The 21795-nt window shown below is 35.8% G+C and overlaps 3 protein-coding genes across 3 annotated transcripts; 2 read left to right on the top strand and 1 right to left on the bottom strand.

Moving 5' to 3' along the window:
* The first annotated feature begins 1725 nt into the window (after positions 1 to 1725).
* LOC137716920 (class V chitinase CHIT5a-like) lies at positions 1726 to 3115 on the top strand. The gene is made up of 2 exons (XM_068456271.1): positions 1726 to 2995; positions 3093 to 3115. Exons 1-2 carry the CDS (start codon positions 1882 to 1884, stop codon positions 3113 to 3115), a joined length of 1137 nt encoding a protein of 378 aa, XP_068312372.1. The 5' UTR covers positions 1726 to 1881.
* Positions 3116 to 12883: 9768 nt separating this feature from the next.
* On the top strand, positions 12884 to 16798 carry LOC137718206 (two-component response regulator ARR14-like). The gene is made up of 7 exons (XM_068457706.1): positions 12884 to 13316; positions 13848 to 14000; positions 14137 to 14535; positions 14737 to 14813; positions 14894 to 15577; positions 15677 to 16099; positions 16448 to 16798. Exons 1-7 carry the CDS (start codon positions 13187 to 13189, stop codon positions 16457 to 16459), a joined length of 1878 nt encoding a protein of 625 aa, XP_068313807.1. The 5' UTR covers positions 12884 to 13186; the 3' UTR covers positions 16460 to 16798.
* A 799-nt stretch (positions 16799 to 17597) lies between these two features.
* Positions 17598 to 20837, bottom strand: LOC137718654 (brassinosteroid-related acyltransferase 1). The gene is made up of 3 exons (XM_068458206.1): positions 20310 to 20837; positions 19314 to 19823; positions 17598 to 18346 (listed from the first exon to the last, which is right to left on the bottom strand). The coding sequence occupies exons 1-3, from the start codon at positions 20784 to 20786 to the stop codon at positions 17858 to 17860; spliced, it is 1476 nt and encodes a 491-aa protein (XP_068314307.1). The 5' UTR covers positions 20787 to 20837; the 3' UTR covers positions 17598 to 17857.
* Between the last annotated feature and the right edge of the window lie 958 nt (positions 20838 to 21795).

Here is a 21795-nt window from a genome sequence, read left to right as displayed (position 1 = left end):
TTGATCCACAAAGAAGAAGTTATCAATTCATAAATAATATGCTAAATGAACATTGTTAGTCCAATTTTAATCATGAAGACCTAGTTCAAGTCACATAAGATGTCACATTCGAAATTGACAATCTTACTTTAAAACAATCAGAACCAATTATTTAAAGAAAAACTATTGAAAATGACTTGAAAACTTTGAGTTTTAACGATAAGGACAAAATAAAAGGTAAAGTGAATAGTACTACGATTGACTTTTTAGTGTAAAAATATGATTTTTTGTTAAAGTGAACAGTACCGCGAACTTTTCGTTAAAACTCCTATGATTTAAAAGGAAGCCTTTCAAGCCCAAGTGTGCCCTAGAAGTACCATAGAAACTGTTAGCGGGTTTATCTAGTCACTAGGCAGCCCTAATTTCATCCGAAACTAATCCTAATGTATAGACCACTAACTCTTTGAGGTTGGCCCAAAAATCCTTACCCAGTTGCCCTACACATGCGGGATATGAGTGCCAAGTAGGAACTACTAATTAGTACAAAGAACAAAAGGATTGCTTCTCTGCTTCTCTGGTTTTGGCTTTCACACACCCAGTAATTGTATTTTATAACATTTGACAGTTTAAGTGGAAATGGTTAATATTAATCCATTATATATATATATATATATATGTGTGTGTGTGTGTGTGTGTGAGGTTTACCTACTTTGAAGCTGAAGCATTCAACTTAGTGATTGGACCAAAATCCATTGAACCCTAAAATAAACAACCTAGATTAAAAACATTAAAAAGTAATTATGTGCTTCCAAAGTTTTAGTGGGTTGCTTTCTTCACCAATCACCACTAAATGTATCTCCAATGGTCCAATGGATGTATATAATTATACAATATATAAAACTTGACTTGGTCAATTTGGATCCAGATCCCCTCCTGACCTTAAAAAATTGAGCCTGCTAAGCAGGCAATCGTGGTCGTTGAAATTTAATCCAACGGTTACAATTATTATAACTTTTAGAGGACCCCTGTTTGTAACCGTTGGATCAAATTTTAACGATCATGATTGCTTGCTCAGTAGACTTAGTTTTTAAAGTTCAAGAGGGGATCCGGATCCGATTAATTTCATATGTGACTTACGGGGACCTCAACAATTTTATCGGTGCATGTGAGATCACGAGCGTATGCTTTAGACGATGAAAATTAGATGCTACCCCATAATTAAGAACAAAGAACATGACCCTTCGAAGAATTATCTGAATTGGATTAAAAGTAAAGTCCAACTTTTTTATTTATCTTTAGGTTTCATCTATTACAGAAACGTTTTAGTATACGGTAACTCTGTCACGAGAAGTAAAGTGTGGCAGCCTTCTCACAAAGGGTGGAGTAGACTTCGCCTGCGAGCATTTTATATACATACGTAAGTCTCACCCCTTTATGAGAAGGCTTACGGCAACCCGTATACAAGACTTTCTCCTCTCATGAAGTTGAATGAAACTTAAGACTTTAGCTATAGATACAGACACGAGCAGTTTGTCTGCAGAAACTTCTATTTAAAATGACCCAGTTTTTTTTTTCTTTTTAATTTCCAATTCCTTTCCAAATAGAAACATCCTTTTCTTCCCAAATTTTCTGTAAATTAATTTGGCTGTATATGTTTGATATTTTCCTCCTCCTTCAAAGTTCAAACCCTAGCTGCTAATTTGGCTTGACATATATCCAGCAGGAAACTTCAACAACATACTTCCAAACACAAAACCAAATGTTGTAAACTTGGTCGATAATATTAAATTCCTTAGCATTCGCACTTCCTCCTTCCTACTTCCTCTATAAAAAAAAAAACCCTAATAACCCAAATTAAGCCAAGCCAGCCATTTCCGAATCTTGTACCTCAGAAGCAGAACAATGGGTACCCCAAAGTTGATGCCTTTTTTCATCCTTGTAATCTTCCACACAATGCTGTCTTCCGGCTCGGGTTCGAATTCGGATCATATTTATCCATCTGGGAAGGGAATCAGAGCAGCCTATTTCCCATCATCTAATTCGTTCTCACCATCCTCTATAGACACCCAATACTTCACCCACATCTACTATGCTTTCCTCCAACCCGAATCCACCGCTTACAAACTCAACGTCACCGAATTCGACAAAGCGAGGATACCCGAATTCATCAAAGCGCTTCGGAGCAAAAACCCTCCTGTCACAACACTCCTGTCCATGGGAGGCGGCGGTAACAATGCAACCGTGTTTGCACTCATGGTTTCCACCCAGGCGACCCGGGAAGTTTTCATCAACTCCACAATTCAGGTAGCTCGGAAATATGGCTTCCAAGGCCTTGACTTGGATTGGGAGTTTCCTAAAGATGCCCTGGAAATGTCAAATCTTGCCTTGTTGTACAAGGAATGGAGAAAGGCTCTGGATAATGAGGCTAGAGTTTGCGGTAAACCCCGTTTACTTTTAACCTCCGCGGTATATTACGCATCAAAATTTACTTTTCACGGCGGTCCGAGATCGTATCCGGCCGGGGCAATAAGTAAATATTTAGATTGGGCCAGCCCAATGTGCTTTGATTATCATGGGTCATGGGCAAATTTCACCGGGATGAATGCTGCGTTGGATGATTCCAAGAGTAATATTAGTACTCGTTATGGAATCGGGTCGTGGATTGAAGCCGGTGTCCCGTCCAAAAAGCTCGTCATGGGTCTGCCTTTGTACGGGCGGACTTGGACGCTCAAGGACCCGAAAGTGAACGGGATCGGGGCATCGGCTTTGGGTGTGGGCCCTGGGGATGGTGTTTTGGTTTATCACCAAGTACTTAATTTTAACAACAGAACCAACGCAACTGTTGTGTATGATACCGAATCAGCGTCTTACTATTCTTATTCGGGTAGCTCTTGGGTCGGGTATGATGGTGTCCGGTCCGCGAACATGAAGGTCCGGTTCGCGAAGTCATTGGGCTTGGGCGGATACTTCTTTTGGGCTCTGGGCCAGGACAATGAATGGGCCATATCAAAACAAGGTGAGGCTCCAACCCAAACTCAATTTGAATTCAATATTTTTTTTAATTCCACATTTTATGTAGGTTTGAGTTTAATGTTGTGTTTCTTGTTTGGCAGCTTCTAATGCTTGGAAATACTGAGGATTTATTTTTAAGGGAATATGAATGCGCCAAATCCCGAGCTTCGTGGTATATTCTCTATTAGTATCCATCTCATTACGCGATGAGACAATGTTATGAACTCCACAAGTAATAAAATACATTTATTTGTATAATTTCATTGTAGTTTATTTATTGTAAAGTAGAAATATTTGCTTAATAATACACATAGTTTAAGATCTCATGTCCAAAAGGTAACCAATTTAGTGCATATGTGGATACAATACCTATTTGGCAGACCTTATTAGGGGTGGGCACGGTTTGGCTCGGTGCAGTTTTAAAGTAAAATTGAAATTGAAATCGAATTCAAAATTTATTTCAGTTCGGTGTGGTTTTTGGGTAAGAAGTAAAAACCGATATAGAACCAAACCATTTGGTTTCGCATGTGTCACACTTGTAGGCTCGTTAAAAAAATTGACATTAATACAAGTATTCAACATTCAAACAAACTCAAAATTCCATACCTAGTCATTTGCAAACTAAATGTTTTATGTCATTAATACAACTCAAATAAAAAAAATCCATGATAATGACCATGCTAAAATTCAACTTGATGAAAGTTTTTTTTTTTTTTAACAAACGATATTATTTACATTAAGGGGAGGGAGGTGGGCCTCACAATGGGCTAACAATAACGTGGTTCAAATTCGCCTTTGGCGAGAATCGAACCTAAGACCTCTCACTTACAAGTGAAGAGGAATAATACTAGACATTAGTACTAAGTGGCAACTTGAAACAAAGTTCAACATCAAAAGGCCTATGACATTACTTTACTACAACCCAGTTGAAAAGGTTAAGTTTACCATACTAAAATCATAGTTCAAACAATGTTCAACGTCAAAATGCCTTATGACATTAGTACAACTGGAAAAAATAAATTGTTGGGTAAATGACAAAAAACTACCTCAACAATGGGTCAAACGACAATTTCATACCTTATCTTTTAAAAATGACAATGTCATACCTAATCTTACGAATTTGGTCCAATGTCAGACCTCTATCAGTTTTTCTGTTAATTTCTTTGTTAAGTGCTGACATGGTTAGAGACGGGACCCACTCACTAATCCAACTGGATTAAAAATTAATTAAATATATTTTTAATAATTAAATGTTAAAAAATTAAAAATAAAATTATTTTTTTATATAAAATTGTGGGATCCACCTCTATAAATCCTTCCCCACCTGTCTGCCTAACTACCTCCATCACCCTCTCTCTCCCTAGCTATAAATTAAAAATTAAAATTTATAGTTGTTTATATTAATGAAATTTTAAATAAAAAACCATAATTTGTGCGAAAAATATTAAAATATAAATTATACTATTGTGTGTGTGTGTGTGTAAACATGGGTACATTCTTCAAAATCACAAAAAAAAATTATTGTACCAAAATATGGGTACATTCATCAAAATCACAAAAAAAAAGAAAAGAAAGAGATATTAGGCTTAATAACATTAGTAAATTTCTTCAATTAAACTTGACATGGATACATTCTCATATCAAATAAAAAAGAATGTACCCATATAAGTTTAAAAACGGATTAGAAAAAAAAATTGAATAGATTTTATATTAAAAAAGGGTACATTTACACATAACAAATTGGTATATTTAAGAATGAGTACATTTTAAGATTAAAAATTTGAAAAAATTACATGAATGGGTACATATAATATTAAAAATTTGAAAACATTTAAAAAAAAAAACTAATGGGTACAAACTTATTCTAATTTATTTATTTATTTTGGAAATGTTTTGAATTGAAAATTAGTTGGGAGTTTAATAAAGGTGTGAGTATTAAAATTCTAAATCAATTATTAATTTTTATTTTAAAAAAGTATGTAACTAACATGTAAATTCATTATTATTTTAATGCTAAGGACTCAGATCAAAATCTAAAAACTAATACGGTTTCAGTCAATGAACATTAGTAACTAAGGACCGAATACTAATTTTTTCTTTGGGATGTTTTGATATAGATGCCTTGTTTTTTAATTACTTATACTAAACATTTGTTTCTTTTAAAATTTTGATTAAACATTCTCCTATAAATTTGGGGATTATAATTTCCTTTTGGCAAATTATCTCGTTTTCTTTTCATTATTCGTGCATTTACAATTTTAAAAATTGTCATTAGTTCGTAAATTATGAAAATCTGAAATCTTCCAATACTCATACAACATTGGTGTTTTATCTTGACTCATAAAACGTACCTAAAAGACAACTTGCAAAAAAAAATTTCTTTAAATAATTGGCAAATACATAATACACACATAAAATGTAGATACAAACAATAAAATAGAAAGTTACTAAAACATACATATTGGTACATTTAAAATAAACGTACCTAAAATCCATCAGTAACTTCAATTTAACATGGGTACATTTTAATTCAGCATGGTTACATTTTAATTTAGTAATGGAACATTTTAATATAGTATGAAGACTTTCAATTCAGCATAGGTACGTTTTAATTTAAAAATAAGTTGTGCTGGTACATTTTAATGTTTTTGTTAAGAAAGATGGTACATTAATTTCACCTGAATCATAGTTGAATTCTAACGAAGAAAATAGAGAATGAGAAAGAATATTAACCCTTACAGTAGTAAATATTGTACCAAGTTAGAAACGATTTATATATATTATCATATTGAAAATTCTTAATAATTTAAGTCTCTCGGTCCTCAATTATTTGGTTATTATCTATTTGGATATTATTGAATTTTTAAATTGAGGAAAGGATAAAGATAATAATTAAATAAATATTATTTGACACACCCCGACCGAGATCAGGGCGTGCTGGCCGTCACACGGAGGTGACGTAACCAAGTGCACGTGCGGAAGCTAATAGAAAGTAATGTAAAAGTACGAATAATTAAAAACTAGCATACAAAGTACTAAAACAAGTGCTAGCGTAAGTGAAACACAATTTCGGAGCAAATCTACAGCAGTCCAAAAGAAAAGATGCAACAAAAGTACACCCGAATGTGACCCTACGCTGGTGAGTGTCTGTCAGAAAAGCCGGGAGAACCCTCTGGGAAACCATCGAAACTTCTAATCAACTAGAACCTGGAGGGGCGCAAAACAAAAGCGTGAGTGGGCAAAAACAAAGCTCTTTGAAAACCATTTAGTAAAATACATTCTAACCCCTCACTGTAAAACCTGTATACTTCCCAGAAAATAAACATATATACGTATATAGGTATGCCAATCATGCTCAAGAGTATGCCATGCCAAAGCCTCATAATGAAATGCAAGTGCTCAGGTGTAACTCATATCAATAACAAATAATCTGGCAGCCGGAGTCACCTAACGTGACCTGTACGGCTGCATATAGAGCTCAAATCTCAAACTCAATAACTGAACCTGCCCACGAGGCGGAACCACCTAAAGTGGTCTGTACGACAGGCCTGGGTGTAATACATATATACGCTCTAGTGCTACGATCATGTGAAGGCTGTGCGAATAATCGCGGGTCACCTACGAGTCGGAACCACCTAAAGTGGTCTGTACGACAGGATTGTGCACCTAACTTGGATCCAAGCTGAGCGTGTGGTGCGGGAGGTGAACATCACGTGAAGGACTGTGCCCTACTCTGGGCGGGAGCACTAACACCGGGGGTGCAGGTTATGAGCTCTCTAAACATCTCAAACTGCTACTGAATGTAAATATGAATAACACTTACCTAGCACTTACCTGTGCGTCCACAGCACCCAATATGCATATGTATATATATATGCAACTACTAACATAACCAACGATGCATGAATAACGATAATGTAATGCATGGCATAAACTAATAAACATTAATTCAATTTCTGGGAAAATATAGTATATAGGTATATACGGAAAACCAAAAGCCCACTCATTGGTATGTGGAAGGGTCGTAGCCCCCCTGCCTCGAGTGACCACGCTCGTCCTCGGGGTACGTATCACCTATATGCGAAACAACTATAAAAACGTCAATTTTAAAGCACATAACCAACTTCTCGTAATAACTTCTCATACATTGCTCAAATTGGACAAATGAATATACCAACGTGCTCTACACAACCTCAGGATCACACCAGAATTTTTAGAAAAATTTTTCTCCGCCGCACACGCCCCCACGAGCCGGCCACGCGCAGGCACGTGCCTGGCACGCTGACGGCGTCAACTGATGCCGTGAGGAATATTCCGTTAGTTCTAACGGATTCTGTCAGATTTGACGGAATATTCCGTCACCTTCTCCGGCGAGCCTCCGGCGACGTCGCCGGCACCGGAAACTGGAAAAACCTGCAATTCGTGTTTTCTCACTCGATTCTCAACCATTTTCCACGATTCTTGAACCAAAATGAAGCCCTAGACTAGTAGAACATGTCCATACAACTTTTAAGGGCTAAAACCTACGAAAACTCACATGTCACCAACTTCCAAAACCGGCCAAGTTCGAACAGGACGATCCCGACGTCCAAACTCCTCCAACGAAGCACTCCGAGGCTCCTTGGGACACCACCAAGCTATCTATGAACTTCAAATTCCCAAAAACGTGATGAAATAAGTTTGCATGAATAGTACTCAAAACTGCCATTGTCGAAACGACGTGAAAACGTTAGAGTTCTTACCTGAAAATGGTACGATCGTGCTCCTCTCAACCTCACGAGCTCGAATATGGGTTTAGTTCCCTCGATCTGTGATGATTTGAGTGAGTTGTGTGTGTGTCCGTACGTTTATGGTGAATGGGAAGGGAGAGAGAGACACGGGACAGAGACAGAGAAAGGGATAGAGAGACAGAGAAAGTGATAGTGTATGTATGTGTGGCCCAACACATGTCACACCACACAAAACCACCAAACAACATAACGAAAACAAACTAGGGGTAGAAAGGTCATTTCACATGTACGTTTTAATAGCTTCGGGACGGGATGTCACATTATTTGAAGGCATTTCTAGCGTAGAAATTAATTTAAAATAAATTTGAAAAACATATAAATCAAGAATATACGTGCAATGGATGGTTTAATCAAACTTAAAGCACCTAAATTTAAAGTTAAAAAAGAATGAATGTTTTATCTAAAAGTATTTAAAATGAGACATCTAATTCTAATATTCTCTTTTCCTTTCGCATTATTCAAAATTTTCAATTTCCCATTAAATACAGAGAGGTTTTATAGACCTTTCCTTTGCTGCATGTGTTTGATATATTCCATGTGTTTGTGTGACACATTTACAATTCGCGCCTAACTCAAAATTAAAGTTGGTCTAACCTATTCCAACGAATTTTATTTAGAGAATTATTATTAGCATTACAAATACAAACTAATCATTTCATATATTCCTTGTTTTTATAAAGGAAACACTCGATACCAAATAGAGAAAAATATTTTTTACTGAATAGTGTTTTTTGTTAGCTTGTCAATCATGATTATTACTTTTTCATATTTCTATATTAATTTCAAAGTAACAATTACAATTAGTGTTTGCACAGTAAAACTCAAATACATAAAATCACTTACAACATACAAGAAACTCGAGTTTACAACATATCTGGCTACCTCTACCCACACTAAATTTTAGAAAACACATTGTCTCTCTCCCCATAATAGCCACCCAAGCCAGTGAGCCATATGTGGTGGTGAAGTAGAACAAGATTTTGATGAGGTAATAGATTCTGATAAAGGAAGATTGTAGGAAAGTCACTCAACATGTTTTTTAAATAGCAAGCATATATCCCTTATATTTAGGCCAACTTGCACAATGTCCTTCACCCCCTCCCTTCTCCTCAAAACCCTACCACCCTAGCTAGCCTATCATCTTAAAATATACAATCATGCTAAACGGAAAGTCATGTCATGTGACTCAAAAGGCGAGGAATCTTAAGATTTTGCACCATCATGAATCTTCTAAATAATGTATTGTCATAACCAGGCAGATTATATTATATTAACTTGTTAAACTAAAATGGTTATTGAAATTATCTAAAATCTTTATTTCGGTTTCTGACAATAAAAATAGTCCATGAGTTTATTCACTACCAATCATTTTAACAAAGATATTTTACGGAATGACGAAAATAATTGATGGTGGACAAACTCAGAACCACTTCTATCGATTTTCAATCTCAAAAACCAAAATGAAGAGTTATTCTAATATCAAAGATTTTGGCTAAAAAAACGTATATTATATTCGTAGAGAACAAGGGAGAGTGATAAGCTTTTCTTATCATGCTCCATTAGATTAATGCAGTTGGCTTAGTCAATGATGGTGCTTTTGATAATCATATTATTATAAATAAATAAGCTCATTGTGGTGGCTTGTTTTGAGCCAGATAATGCTTGCACGATCCTCCAAGACGCGGTAAGAATAACTTAACTTTAATCTTTGATGTTAAGATTAATCTTGCACTAGTTTAATAATCATATATCTTCACATAACTTTTACGATCAAGTTGAAGCAAATATCATACATTGCTGACAACAATCCGTTCCAATAATACATGGTGACTACTAATGATTGTTACTAAATACTTCGTTAATTATGACTATTGGTCGCGCTTGCTCTTGCTCTTATTCTCATTCTCATTCATCACTAAGTTTGAATTCGTTCTTAGGTAAAAACTATTTTATATATATATATATATATATATATATATATATATATATCTGTATGTTCCAAAAGATGGTACATGTAGCAAAAGATATAACTTTCCAGACACAATATGCTACGTTTTTCTCCACTAAAACAAACAATTGAAAGTGTATATTTAGTGCGCATTCCATTCAGCATTAAGGTGATTTGCCAACTTTTTCTTGCATGTATTAGGATTGGCTCAGTTTCCATTAATAATCATCATGCTCTATGTGTCTCTTTCTCCAACTCCACCCCACGTTTCAAAAGGTTTTGGATTTGTCTCTATCACTTAGGTGTGATCGATTTGCTGGTACTGTGTCTTAAGTTTTTTTAATTATGTTTTGAGAAATGCTAAGAAAACTTTCTAAAAGTGGAATTCTTGATCGACTTTCTGTTACCACATATTTTTGACATAATATTTTATAATATTTACACGAGAATTAAACTGTGAGATGATAAAGTCTATAAAAAATCTTACCTTTAGCATTTCTCATCGATTAAAAGTGGACACGGTAGCTCCTTACTTCTTATGTCCCACTTCCCATTCTTAAAGTATTGAATTCTAGTGCAAATTTCAAAATAACTAAGTTGATTATAGCTATGCACCTGTATTGAAGTTTGAATCAAATTTTTTTTTTTAACTTAAATTAATTTAAAATAGACTTATATTAATAATAAAAAAAGAGCAAAGTATTGAATTCTATTCATCCAAGAAGTACTGAAGTCCACATATTAGTATTAGGGTTACCAACTCTTTGCTAATAATAATATACTCACCCTTAGGAACAAAGAAGAGAGGGAAAATAATTAAAATATGTTTTGAAATAAGTAATAACTAATATATAACAACAGAGAAAGTTGACTTATTAAGAAAAGGCTAAATAGTCAAAATGGTTTCTGAGATTTACATAACTCATTACTTAGGTCCCTGAGATTGAAAATCAATAGAAATGGTCCATGAGATTGTCTACCATCCATCATTTTGGTCCTTCGGTTAAAAACTCTTTGGGCAATTTTCAAAACTTCGTAACTCAATCGTTTTTAACCAAATTCGACCCATAATATATCAAAATGAAGATAGAAAAGTGTAGAACAAGATTATACCTATTTGTAAGCCCAATGATTGCCGGAAATGGCCAGAAAATAGCCTCAAGGTGACTGGTCCGTGAGAAAATTGGAAAACTCGCTGGAAATTGGGTAAACTTTAAACGTTCATAACTTCTACAATACTTGACGAAATCGAGTGATTCAAAAACAAAAATCATATTTCTCGATGGGACGAAGATAATGGTACCTTTCTTGACTACTAATTCATCGTGGTTTGGTAAAAAAACTGCTCAAAAGAGGCAAACCATTTTCGAGTTAGACACTTTCGAGCCGTTTTCCGGCCAAACCACGGTGAGTTAGCCATCGAGAAAGATACCATTCTCTTTGTCTTGTCGAGAAGTATAATTTTAGTTTTTGAATCACTCGAGTTCATTGAGTATTGAAGAAGTTATGAACGTTTAAAGTTTACTCAGTTTCTGGTGAGTTTTCTAGTTTTCTCGTGGACCAGTCACCTTTGAGGCTATTTTCCAGCCATTTCCGGCAACCATTGGGCTTCTAAATATGTATAATCTTGTTCTACACTTTTCTATCTTCATTTTGATATATTATGGGTCGCATTTGGTTAAGAAACGATTGAGTTACGAAGCTTTGAAAACTATCCAAAAAGTTTTTAACCGAAGGACCAAAATGATGGATGATGGACAATCTCAGGGACCATTTCTATTGATTTTCAATCTCAAAGACCAAAGTGATGAGTTATGCAAATCTCATGGATCATTTTGGTTATTTAGCCTTAAGAAAATTACTCAATATTCAGTTTCGAACATTTGTAGGCGTTATGGTGACGTCACATAACTCTACTAAATTTACGACGCTATATTTTATGAACGTGTTACAATAACTACACGTGTTATAAATATGAATGAATTAGTAATATTATGTGTTTAACAATATTCATAACCAAGCTAACGTTCTTGTATCATCCATTTTTGTTCTCCATTTATGCTAATATGAGACTATATAGAATTATTTGACAATAAGATATCGCAACCAAATATAGAATGTTAACAGTTAACAGTATCATATGATCTATGTGCTAAGAATGTGGTGGATAAAGATTAACTCGGGTTCGTAAATCCCCATCTCGACAAAAAAATGTCAAAATAATTTGTTTTTTCATCTTCATCTTTTTAAATAACCTCAACGGTGCAGAGAAAGTTTAATTTATGTATTGAAATATGATAAACACATAATGCACGGCTGATAGCTCCAATTTCAACCATGACTACTATGAATACTATCAAACGAATGCTCATACCACTCTAAACGCACATCAATAGTGAAGGTATACTTAGTCAAATGATGTGCGATGCCATGTTCAAATATCTCTTCATGTAAATATTTTGACGAAATCCAATAACACATGTATTAAAATGACCTTACTAGGAAATTTTGACAAAATAAAAGATCAAAAAGGAAAAAATTTAAATAAGATTTTTATCAAGAATAAAATTTAAAAAAGATTTTACCCAATATGAAGCGATTAAATCATTTCAGAATCTGCAGTTAAATCCTTCAGTTGCAAATAAAAAGAATCAATTCTACTTGGTAAGATAAAATACCTTTCTTTTTCATATGTGTTTAAATGCGAATTCTTATGTTCCATTTTTGGAAATTTTCTAATTTGTTATTATTTTCTCGTAGACGAAAACTCTAATAACTTCTAAAAAAGTCAAAACATAATAATATCAAAAGAAGGGAAAAAAACTCAAATCAAAATTAAATTCTGATATCAAACACTGAGATTCTACTGAACCCAAAAGCCAGGAAAAACAGGGTCCATTTCAGGAAAGCCAACAGAGGAAAGGACTCTGATTTCTCAGTTCTTACGTACAGAGATGTGATATCTACGTATCTTTTTTTATTTCTTACATATTTTTTTAATTTTAAATTATCAAATTGAATAAATTAAATAAGATCAAAATGCATAAATTAATAAAAGATATGTGAGAAGTAAAAAAAGTTGGATAGATATCACACCCCTACATGTAACTTCGATTCCGTTTCTCTCATTCTCCCTCTTCCCCTTTCTCTATCTCTCTCTCTCTCTCTCCAGAGTCTCTAGAGTTACATAAACACCAAGAGAGAAAGGGAGACATTCATTATTAATATTCCATGTTTACCATTAATCACACTCCTTAATCCCTCTCTACTCTCTCTCTCTCTCTCTCTCTCTAATCACTCATCTCATCAACTCATTTTCTCTGCTTCTTTGTGTTTTTTTAAGTTCTGGGTTTTGCTGGGTTTGTCAAAACCAGTAGTAAAAAGCTCCAAGATTCAAACTTTTCTCTCCTCCAAATTTTGTTGCTTGGGGTTTTTGTGAAGTTCTCTGCTTGAAAACATGATCGTTGAGCGGGTACTCGACGAACCCAGAGACCAGTTTCCCATTGGGATGCGTGTGCTTGCCGTGGACGATGATCCCATTTGCCTCAAGCTCTTAGAGGCTTTGCTCCGTCGATGCCAATATCATGGTTTGTCAATTGGGTTTTCTATCATGAATCTTCTGATTTATTTTTGCTTTGTTATCAAGCTATTTTCTTTATTGGGATAAACTGGTGTTTTTATTTAGATTTTGTGATTTTTGTTACTAAATTTCATTGGGTTCTTAGATATATATATATATATATATATATGCTGACTAGATTTTGTCAGTCAATTTTATATTTTTCTCTCTAATTCTGTGATTTCTTGTAATAATAATTTGCGTCTAAAATGTTGATTCTCTTTTCTAAAATTAGGAGGAAAAAAATCATGTATTGTTGCGTGAAGTTAGAAATGAGATTATCGCTTAGATATTGTAGGGCAAATGGATTCCCAATTCAATTAGGTTGAATTTGAATTCTCTGTTCCATTGTCTATAGATACAGTCATAGTTTTTGTTAGGTTTGGTTGGATTATGATAGATTGGTATATTTTGGTTGGTCTACTTTAGCATCTGAAGGTTTGACTTTCTTCCTGTAGAAAATTGGTGTGTTTATAGTATCATTTGATGGATTTTGCAGTTACGACGACGAGTCAGGCAATCGCTGCATTGAAGTTGTTGAGAGAGAACAAGAATAAGTTTGATCTGGTTATCAGTGATGTGCATATGCCAGACATGGATGGATTCAAGCTGCTTGAGCTTGTCGGGCTTGAGATGGATCTCCCTGTTATAAGTAAAGCCAACTTGCACTGCGCAAATCTCTTATATTTGCTGTGTTTAGATTCTGAAATTTTGGAGTATCTTAGATCTGCAGCTTTTGTTTTTAAGTTAGGATTCATTACTAATTATGAATGTAAACATGTTCTTAGTGTTGTCTGTAAATGGGGATCACAAGCTTGTGATGAAGGGAATCACCCATGGAGCCTGCGATTACCTCCTAAAACCCGTTCGAATTGAGCAGCTGAAGAACATCTGGCAACACGTGGTAAGGAGAAAGAAGGTTGATTCAAAGGACCAGAACTCTGGCAATCAAGACAAGTCTGCTGGATGTGGCGAAGGAGGAGTGGGGTCAGTAGGCACAGGGAATTCGGATCAGAATGCAAAGCTCAATAAGAAACGTAAGGATCAGAATGATGGCGAGGATGAGGATCACGATGAGGATGAATATGAAAATGACGATCCTTCAACCCAGAAAAAACCTCGTGTTGTTTGGTCTGTGGAGCTGCATCGCAAGTTTGTGGCCGCTGTTAATCAGTTGGGCATTGACAGTATGTTCTTCATCCTTGTTCAGAGCTATTTGAAACCTTAATATGAATTCAGAACTTATACCCTAGCTTTGAGACTCCTAATAGTGAATACTTGATTCATGTATCCGGAATCTGTCATATTTTTTCATTTTCGTAACTTTTGTTTCTCACACGAAACCGTTGGATACTAATTGTTTCATTTAAATTTTTTTTTGTATACAGAGGCTGTACCGAAAAAGATTCTAGATTTGATGAATGTTGAAAAGCTTACAAGAGAAAATGTTGCAAGCCATCTCCAGGTATAAATTCTGATATATCCTTAGTTCCCTACAATCTTTATCGTCTATTCTACGAAGCTTATTATTGTTTTTCTTTGCAGAAATATAGGCTCTACCTGAAAAGAATCAGCTGTGTGGCAAACCAACAAGCTAATATGGTGGCAGCCTTAGGCACTTCGGATTCTTCATATTTGCGAACGGCATCTATGAATGGAGTTGGAAATTACCATACATTGACTGGACCTGCGCAGTTTCATAACAATGGATACAGATCCTTCCCGCCTAGTGGGATGATTGGTAGATTGAACACTCCTGCTGGAGTGGGTCTGCATTGCCTTCCTTCATCCGGAATGTTTCAATTGGGTCATGCACAGAATCCAAGCAATGCCATTAATGATCAGCCAGTCATGTTTCCTGGAAACCGTAATGGAAATATGCTTCCGCCGCACTTGGAACTTGATCAACAACATAATAGGGGTTCTACCTATGGTGCACCAATTTATCCCGATTCCAGTGGTTTTACAGATGCAAAAGTGATGAATAGGTCAAATGATCCTTTCGGTCTTACAGACAACACAATGTTAAGACATACTCACGATTCTGAAGTTGGAAGAAATCATGTAATGCAGTCTTCCGTATCAATGCCCTCCTTAAAACCAGGACTGGGACCCCCATTTCTGGATCGCGGACGGTTGAATGACAACTGGTCAACCGCTGCTCAGCCATCTGCATTCCGGTCAAATTCTTTCTCAGCGGGCGACTCTTTTAAACAACCTACTCTCCTTGTAAGTAACCTGAAGGATGATATGCCTGTAATGTCCTCGCAAATCGGGAGCTCTCAGATTATTGTTTCTTCTATTAATTCAATCCCCTGTCAATTGCAGGATTCAAGAATAGGATCGCAGATCCCGGCATCTACAATGAGCAATAATTCGGATCCAACAATCAACAATGACCTGTTTCTGGGGTGGGATGAGCCAAAGCAGGATTCCCCGTTCCAGTCAGATGTCATGTGTAGCTCAATGAACAATTTGATGCCTGTCAATGATAATGTGGCTCCTTCCCACCAGAATTTGGACACCAGAAGCTCAGCCTTCCAACGAAACAGCGAGTTCAATTTGATCGGACAACCAAATTTTCTTGACCCCTTACTCATGAACTATGATGGTGTTGAAATATCAACCATGGATGCACCATTGAAGTTGAAGCAGCAGGGGTACCTTATGGACCAACGAAAGCCACAGGGGGGTTATGTCCCCCACAATGCTGGTTCGTTGGATGAGTTAGTGAGCTCAATGATCAAACAGGTAAGGAGCTTTTCTACCGGTCTCTTTTACTGTCAGATTCACCAACACCCCGTCCGCCCCCACTGCCGGCCCGATCTGAAGAATTCATGGGCCGGCAGGTGGACGAGACAGAATGAAATTATATCTCATTGTTTACCTGCCGCATATATGTACAGGCTATTAGGAAGGCTTCTTGCTCGTCTACATGCGATCAACTTTCTATCGTATGGACAAATACTAGTTCATTGATTACCGAAAACTTAGAAATCATTGCTTATTCGCTACATTGAACTGAAGAATTTGTTGCATTACGATTATCATATTTTCCTTTTACTTGTTTGAAAACTCAACATGAACTTGGTGATGCAGGAAAGGAGATAGGCGAAATCACCGGGAGGAAGGTTCAATCCCCGTGTAGAATACTCGTTGAGATAGCGGTTCTTCGTATTTGTCTACATTGATCTCAAGTTTTGTATTTGAGTAGCAAGAATTAGTGTCCAATCTCTCTAGTTAGTTGCCGAGTAATAAGGGCTTTGTTTAATCTGTATGATGAAGAGGCATTGTCTTTCAGGCCCCGACAATGTATTACGGTGGACTAGTTTATCATGTCTCTTCGACTAAACATGCTTGGGCTTCCCTTATAGTTTAATTACTTCTGCATAATTAGCACACTTTCTAATTATTTTATTTATTTTCTTTGAGATAAAAGAAAATAGAGGAATCACAAAGCATCATCAATCACATTAAAAATAATAAAGCGTCGTCTGCACGATCTGATATGCTAGTTCAAAATAAAAAGAATGAATGATTTTGTGATTTTTAACCCCTTTTTTTATTTTTTTATTTTTTATTTTTTATTTTTTATTTTTTATTTTTTTATTTTTGAGTTTTTAGCTAAAATAGTTTATGAGGTTGTCATAACTTCTCATTTTGGTCCTTGAAATTTAAAATCAATTGAAGTGGTCCCTAAGTTTTGTGAAAAATCTCCGTTACATTGAAGAATTCACCAATTCAAGGGGATGAGTTGATTTGACCAAATAATACAAAAAAAACCTCAATTTGACTGAGAATTTTCATTGAAGGACCACGGTGGACAATTTCAGAGACCACTTCTATTAATTTTAAATATTAGATACTAAAGTGAGGAGTTATGTCAATCTCTAGACCACTTTGGTTAAAAATCCTTTTGTTTTTATATGAAGAAAGATTTGAGATAATGACACTTGTAATTTTATAGAAGCACATAGTTCGGAGAGCAAGTTATATGAAACGAGTTTACTGCTATCCTAATGTTTCGATTCCATAATACAATGTTATTTATAAAATTTCTCTCGAGTGACGTTGCATTATTGGACCAAAATACCATAATTATAGTAAACTCGTTTAATGTAACCAAAGAAAAGTACATCTCACCATAATTTTATTTTCTTATTTTAATGAGTTAATTAGTGCTGTAATGTGCCTCACCAAACGACCATTTCAAAAATCGTGGAATAAATAACTATCTTGGAACAACTCATATGGCAAATCATAATCATATTATATAATATATAATCTTTCCACAGAACACCTTCGGACAAAAGCTCACTCCCCACTACCAACAAAAAGAGAAAGCAAACTACAAACTTATACAATAATTTCAGCAAGTGTTAGGTACATTTGATTGGACAATCGAACTCGAACTCTTGACATAATCTAATCTCAACAGCATTTCTCTCGCTTCTTTCGCTATCCGAGCTTAGCCACTGAGGTTGCGGATTTGCCCGTATTCACTGCTCCTTACCGATGAAACAAGCGAGAAAAAGTGCTGACGCTTTGCGGAAGCAATCCGACTCTCATGTCAATGCCCTTACAATCACTAGGGTTTTGCATGAAATACGCAACCTGCGGGATCAAAGAGGCCAACGGGGACGCATATGCTGCTGATTCATGCAAAAACCCTATTTTGTGGAAGGGCATTCTGGTCCAGTCAGACACCAAAGTGAGCTCGTCGAGAGGAGGCAGAGTAGTCTGTGGCCCACCAACTGCCTCCATGTATGCCTTCACGTAGGAGCTGGTGACAGACTTCTTGGCTTCTCTTATCTTCTCGATAATGGCTTTGTGCGTGGCTTCCTCCACCTGTGCCGCCGTTAGGGCAACGGAGGCCAGCACGAATGCATTGCCACTGAAACCTTGGGGAAGTGCGGGGTCCACCTTGTTCCTTACGTCGACAGAAAATTGCAGGCACACCATTGCTTCCTTCCTCACTCCAAAAGCTTTGGTCTTTGTCTGCAATACTCATGACATCAATCAACCATAACACTAGTCATTCGAACTTGAATGTGGGAAGACAAGCAAAATATATTACTGTCAACTGGTCTTACACACATCCATTTTACACGAGTTATTTAAACTTGAATGTGAGTAGACAGACACAATACATTACTACAATTGTGGTTCCACGAGAGATTTTTCAGCGTATTATGAACACGACCAATGCACCAAGTATAATAATATAATAAGTGGGAAACTTGAACAAAAAAATTGTAACCAATTATATTATGACACTTGATGTACCAAGCCATGTTCTGGCGCAATAAAAAATTTCTCCTGGTCTCACCCACATTGTTTTCTTCTACAACTTTGAAAGGAAAAGGTTCCGCGTTGGTCTATACAAGTGGACCCTAGTCAATTCAATAGCTTCCAATCTTCATAAAAACTTGAACAATTTTGTTTCTGGGTTTGTTTTAAAGTAAGCTATACATGTGTCTAAATGTATGTTATATGCGTAGACATCCAAGTTCAAGATGTTTATCACAGTTTAATATTCTAAAAAAATGTTTTTATAGCCATTTTATCATTAAGAAAAATTTAACCAATACCAAAATTTTATGAAAATTCATCTCCGATTTGAGAATTGTGGATAAATCTAATTACTATTAGAATTAGAGTAATGTCAAATAGACCAACTTTTTAGACCACATTTTTAAATCCTAAGATGTGCAACTAATAGAAATTCAGTACGTTAATCAGCACTTAAAGTAATAATAATGATCTAATTATCAACAACCACATCATATGATATACAAAATATGGTTTAAATAGATGTCCCCCTAATATTACCCTTAAACTTACTCAAAAAAATTATGAAAGTAAAAATTAGCCTAATTTATGAAAGTTTAAGGAACCTAGTGTTTTTCTTTTTGTTTGATTTTGCTATCTTTCTCCAAGAGCGCCAATTAATTGAGAAATTTACCTTCCAGAGGTGAGCAGCCGCAACTTCAAAGGATGAACATGAAAAGCTACTCATTTCATCACCACAAACTTCTTTCTTCAAACTCTCAATCAGTGCACCACTCAGATGAAAGGTCTTATGAACATAATTACTATCAATAATTTGATTCAAAATATTGGACCCATTTTTGAGGAAATTGATCATGCGGTCATTGGATGCTGCTGCTTGCATGATCAATTGGTATAAATGATCCACGGCTGCAGCCCTTGTCACCACGGCAGAACCATCGTCGTTTCGGTTTGGCAGTAACTCTGTACTAATCCCTTTTGGAGCTTCATCAAACTTGTCCATCAATAGTGTTCCTCTGTCGTGCACTGGTAACTTAGGAATCTCCAAAACCTTGTGTTGTTTCATAGTTATGGTAGAATTAGAAGCCCATGCACTCATAAATTCATACGCCGCCGGTCCGTCGAACAACGAGTGGCTAATACCAATACCTATTGAGTAGCCTCCACAACCAAACTTGGTCACCTACAGTACCAAACCATTGCAAAAATTTCAAGCCCACTTAGTTCAATTCGCAAAAGGAGGTTTTCAGTTCAAATTTTATGGACGAGAGTAGTTGACATTCTAAAAATGCCATCTCTTTGTTTTTACACATGAGGGTTTTTACACATGAGGCGTGCAAGCTGATTTTTTTGAAGGGCAAATAAAAACTCCCAACAAAACTATAGGTTCAGTTTTAAATCAAGCGCATACGAATTTCAGATACGGAAGTTAACTTACGTATGGAAATTATATATATATATATATATATATATATATGTAACTCCAACAGACCCTAATGAAGATTATATAAATTAATCCAAAAACAATCGAATATATAGAAGAATAATAGATAAAAAGGTAGATGGAATTGGTCTTTTAATTTAAACATATTATATGTACATGATTTGTATCTTTTAATTAGGAAATATATCGAAATAATATAAATTCGTTGATCAGTATATAAATTACCTGAGCAATAACCAAAGGCATCTCTGAGAAGTCTTCATCAAACACAGGCTTGTGAACCAATTTCTCAAAAAATTCATTGCACTGTGATAGGTCTCCAAGCTCCGACATCTTAACCGGTGTCTCCGCCTCAACTAGAACAGCACCTTTGTTGTTGCACCATAAGTTGAGCTTGTTTTCGTGATCACAGCTCAACCTCCCCGCAGCTGGGTACCACACCGATAGCGTCTCTTCCAATCCACACTTCAAGCTTCCGAAAACCAAATCATCAGCACCATCAAGCGACAAATTGTTGATTTTGTGATGAGCAACAGAGTTAGAATTGTAAAAGAAAACCAAGTACATATGGATTGGACTTTGCCTGTCCAAGTTTGAGAGGGTGAGAAGTTTTGGTGGGTGCAAAACTTTTGGGAGTACAGACACGGTTTTGGTGATTGAAACTAGGGTTAAGTAATCACCAATGTCATGTTCTGTGCCCATGGATATTGTACGAAAATTTGTTTCTAGCTAGCAAGGGTTTTCAAGCTTAGGTGGCCTTCACAAATGTGAGAGAGAGAAGAGGCGAGGAGATGGTAAATATATAGACATCAAAATGTAGAGGTTGCTTTGAACCAAAAAAAAAAAATGTAGAGGTTGCACTCAGAATTTTTTTTATTATTTAAAAAAAAAAGATATTCTACACTAAATTCATCTAACGACGAAAGAAAAACCTTAAACTTAAACTTAAATGCAGACGAACAAAGACACTAGCTACTCTAACTAATTTGTCAAACGCTAGAAGTGGAGAAGCTCTAAAATTAGAATGAGGATCCTCTCCATATCCTCTTTGTGAGGATCCCCAGATCCTCCAATCACGTCTGTTCATCATACATTGTGCGGCCAGTTTTTGTTAGATACTGTTTATATTCAATTTTAAATAATAAAAAAATTTACAATGATTTCTGACCACACGATGTGCGATGAACGAATTTGATTAGAGAATCCTTGGGATCCTAACAAACAAGATCCGGAGAGAATCCTCATTCCTCAAATTAAGTCTGGACTGGAAGCACATGGTCGCGTCATTTTAATAGTAAAGTTTTTGCATGGTACTGTGTACTTTATCATCTATGAAAGTAAGGACTGAATTAATAGGTGAAAATTAAGGAAACAAGCTAAAAAGATCAGTAGTAGCTGTTGTTGATGGCATATCACACGCAAATACGTGTCTAAGTTTTGATTAAAAAAAAAAAAAAATTTAGACACTTGTCCACACGTGATTGATTATCAGTAGCAGCGAAGTCTTGTTCAAAGTAATTGATCATGTATGATCGATCTGTCTCGCACCTTGGAGGGAGAGAGACAGACAATAACCCCGGGGGACTACCTGTCTATATACTTGGTCCATCATCTTCCATAGGTTGGACCTCATACGTCTAATAGGTAGGACCATTTCGATCATTTTCTAATTAATGAGGTGAAAATGGAAAAAGTGAGAATAATTGAAGAA

Source organism: Pyrus communis, chromosome 15 (genome assembly GCF_963583255.1).
Source record: "Pyrus communis chromosome 15, drPyrComm1.1, whole genome shotgun sequence".
Taxonomy (NCBI): domain Eukaryota; kingdom Viridiplantae; phylum Streptophyta; class Magnoliopsida; order Rosales; family Rosaceae; genus Pyrus; species Pyrus communis.
The sequence above is the reverse complement of the archived record's forward strand: the minus strand, read 5'-3'. Positions and strand labels throughout refer to the sequence as shown.

Excerpts from the sequence above, each read along its gene's own strand:
- LOC137716920 (XM_068456271.1), top strand. The coding sequence starts at position 1,882 with ATGGGTACCCCAAAGTTGATGCCTTTTTTCATCCTTGTAATCTTCCAC. Across the intron at positions 2,996-3,092 it reads ATGGGCCATATCAAAACAAG|CTTCTAATGCTTGGAAATAC; the intron begins GTGAGGCTCCAA and ends CTTGTTTGGCAG.
- LOC137718206 (XM_068457706.1), top strand. The coding sequence starts at position 13,187 with ATGATCGTTGAGCGGGTACTCGACGAACCCAGAGACCAGTTTCCCATT. Across the intron at positions 13,317-13,847 it reads CCGTCGATGCCAATATCATG|TTACGACGACGAGTCAGGCA; the intron begins GTTTGTCAATTG and ends TGGATTTTGCAG. Across the intron at positions 14,536-14,736 it reads TAATCAGTTGGGCATTGACA|AGGCTGTACCGAAAAAGATT; the intron begins GTATGTTCTTCA and ends TTTTGTATACAG.
- LOC137718654 (XM_068458206.1), bottom strand. The coding sequence starts at position 20,786 with ATGGGCACAGAACATGACATTGGTGATTACTTAACCCTAGTTTCAATC. Across the intron at positions 19,824-20,309 it reads TGCCTTTGGTTATTGCTCAG|GTGACCAAGTTTGGTTGTGG; the intron begins GTAATTTATATA and ends TTGGTACTGTAG. Across the intron at positions 18,347-19,313 it reads CGGCTGCTCACCTCTGGAAG|ACAAAGACCAAAGCTTTTGG; the intron begins GTAAATTTCTCA and ends TGAGTATTGCAG.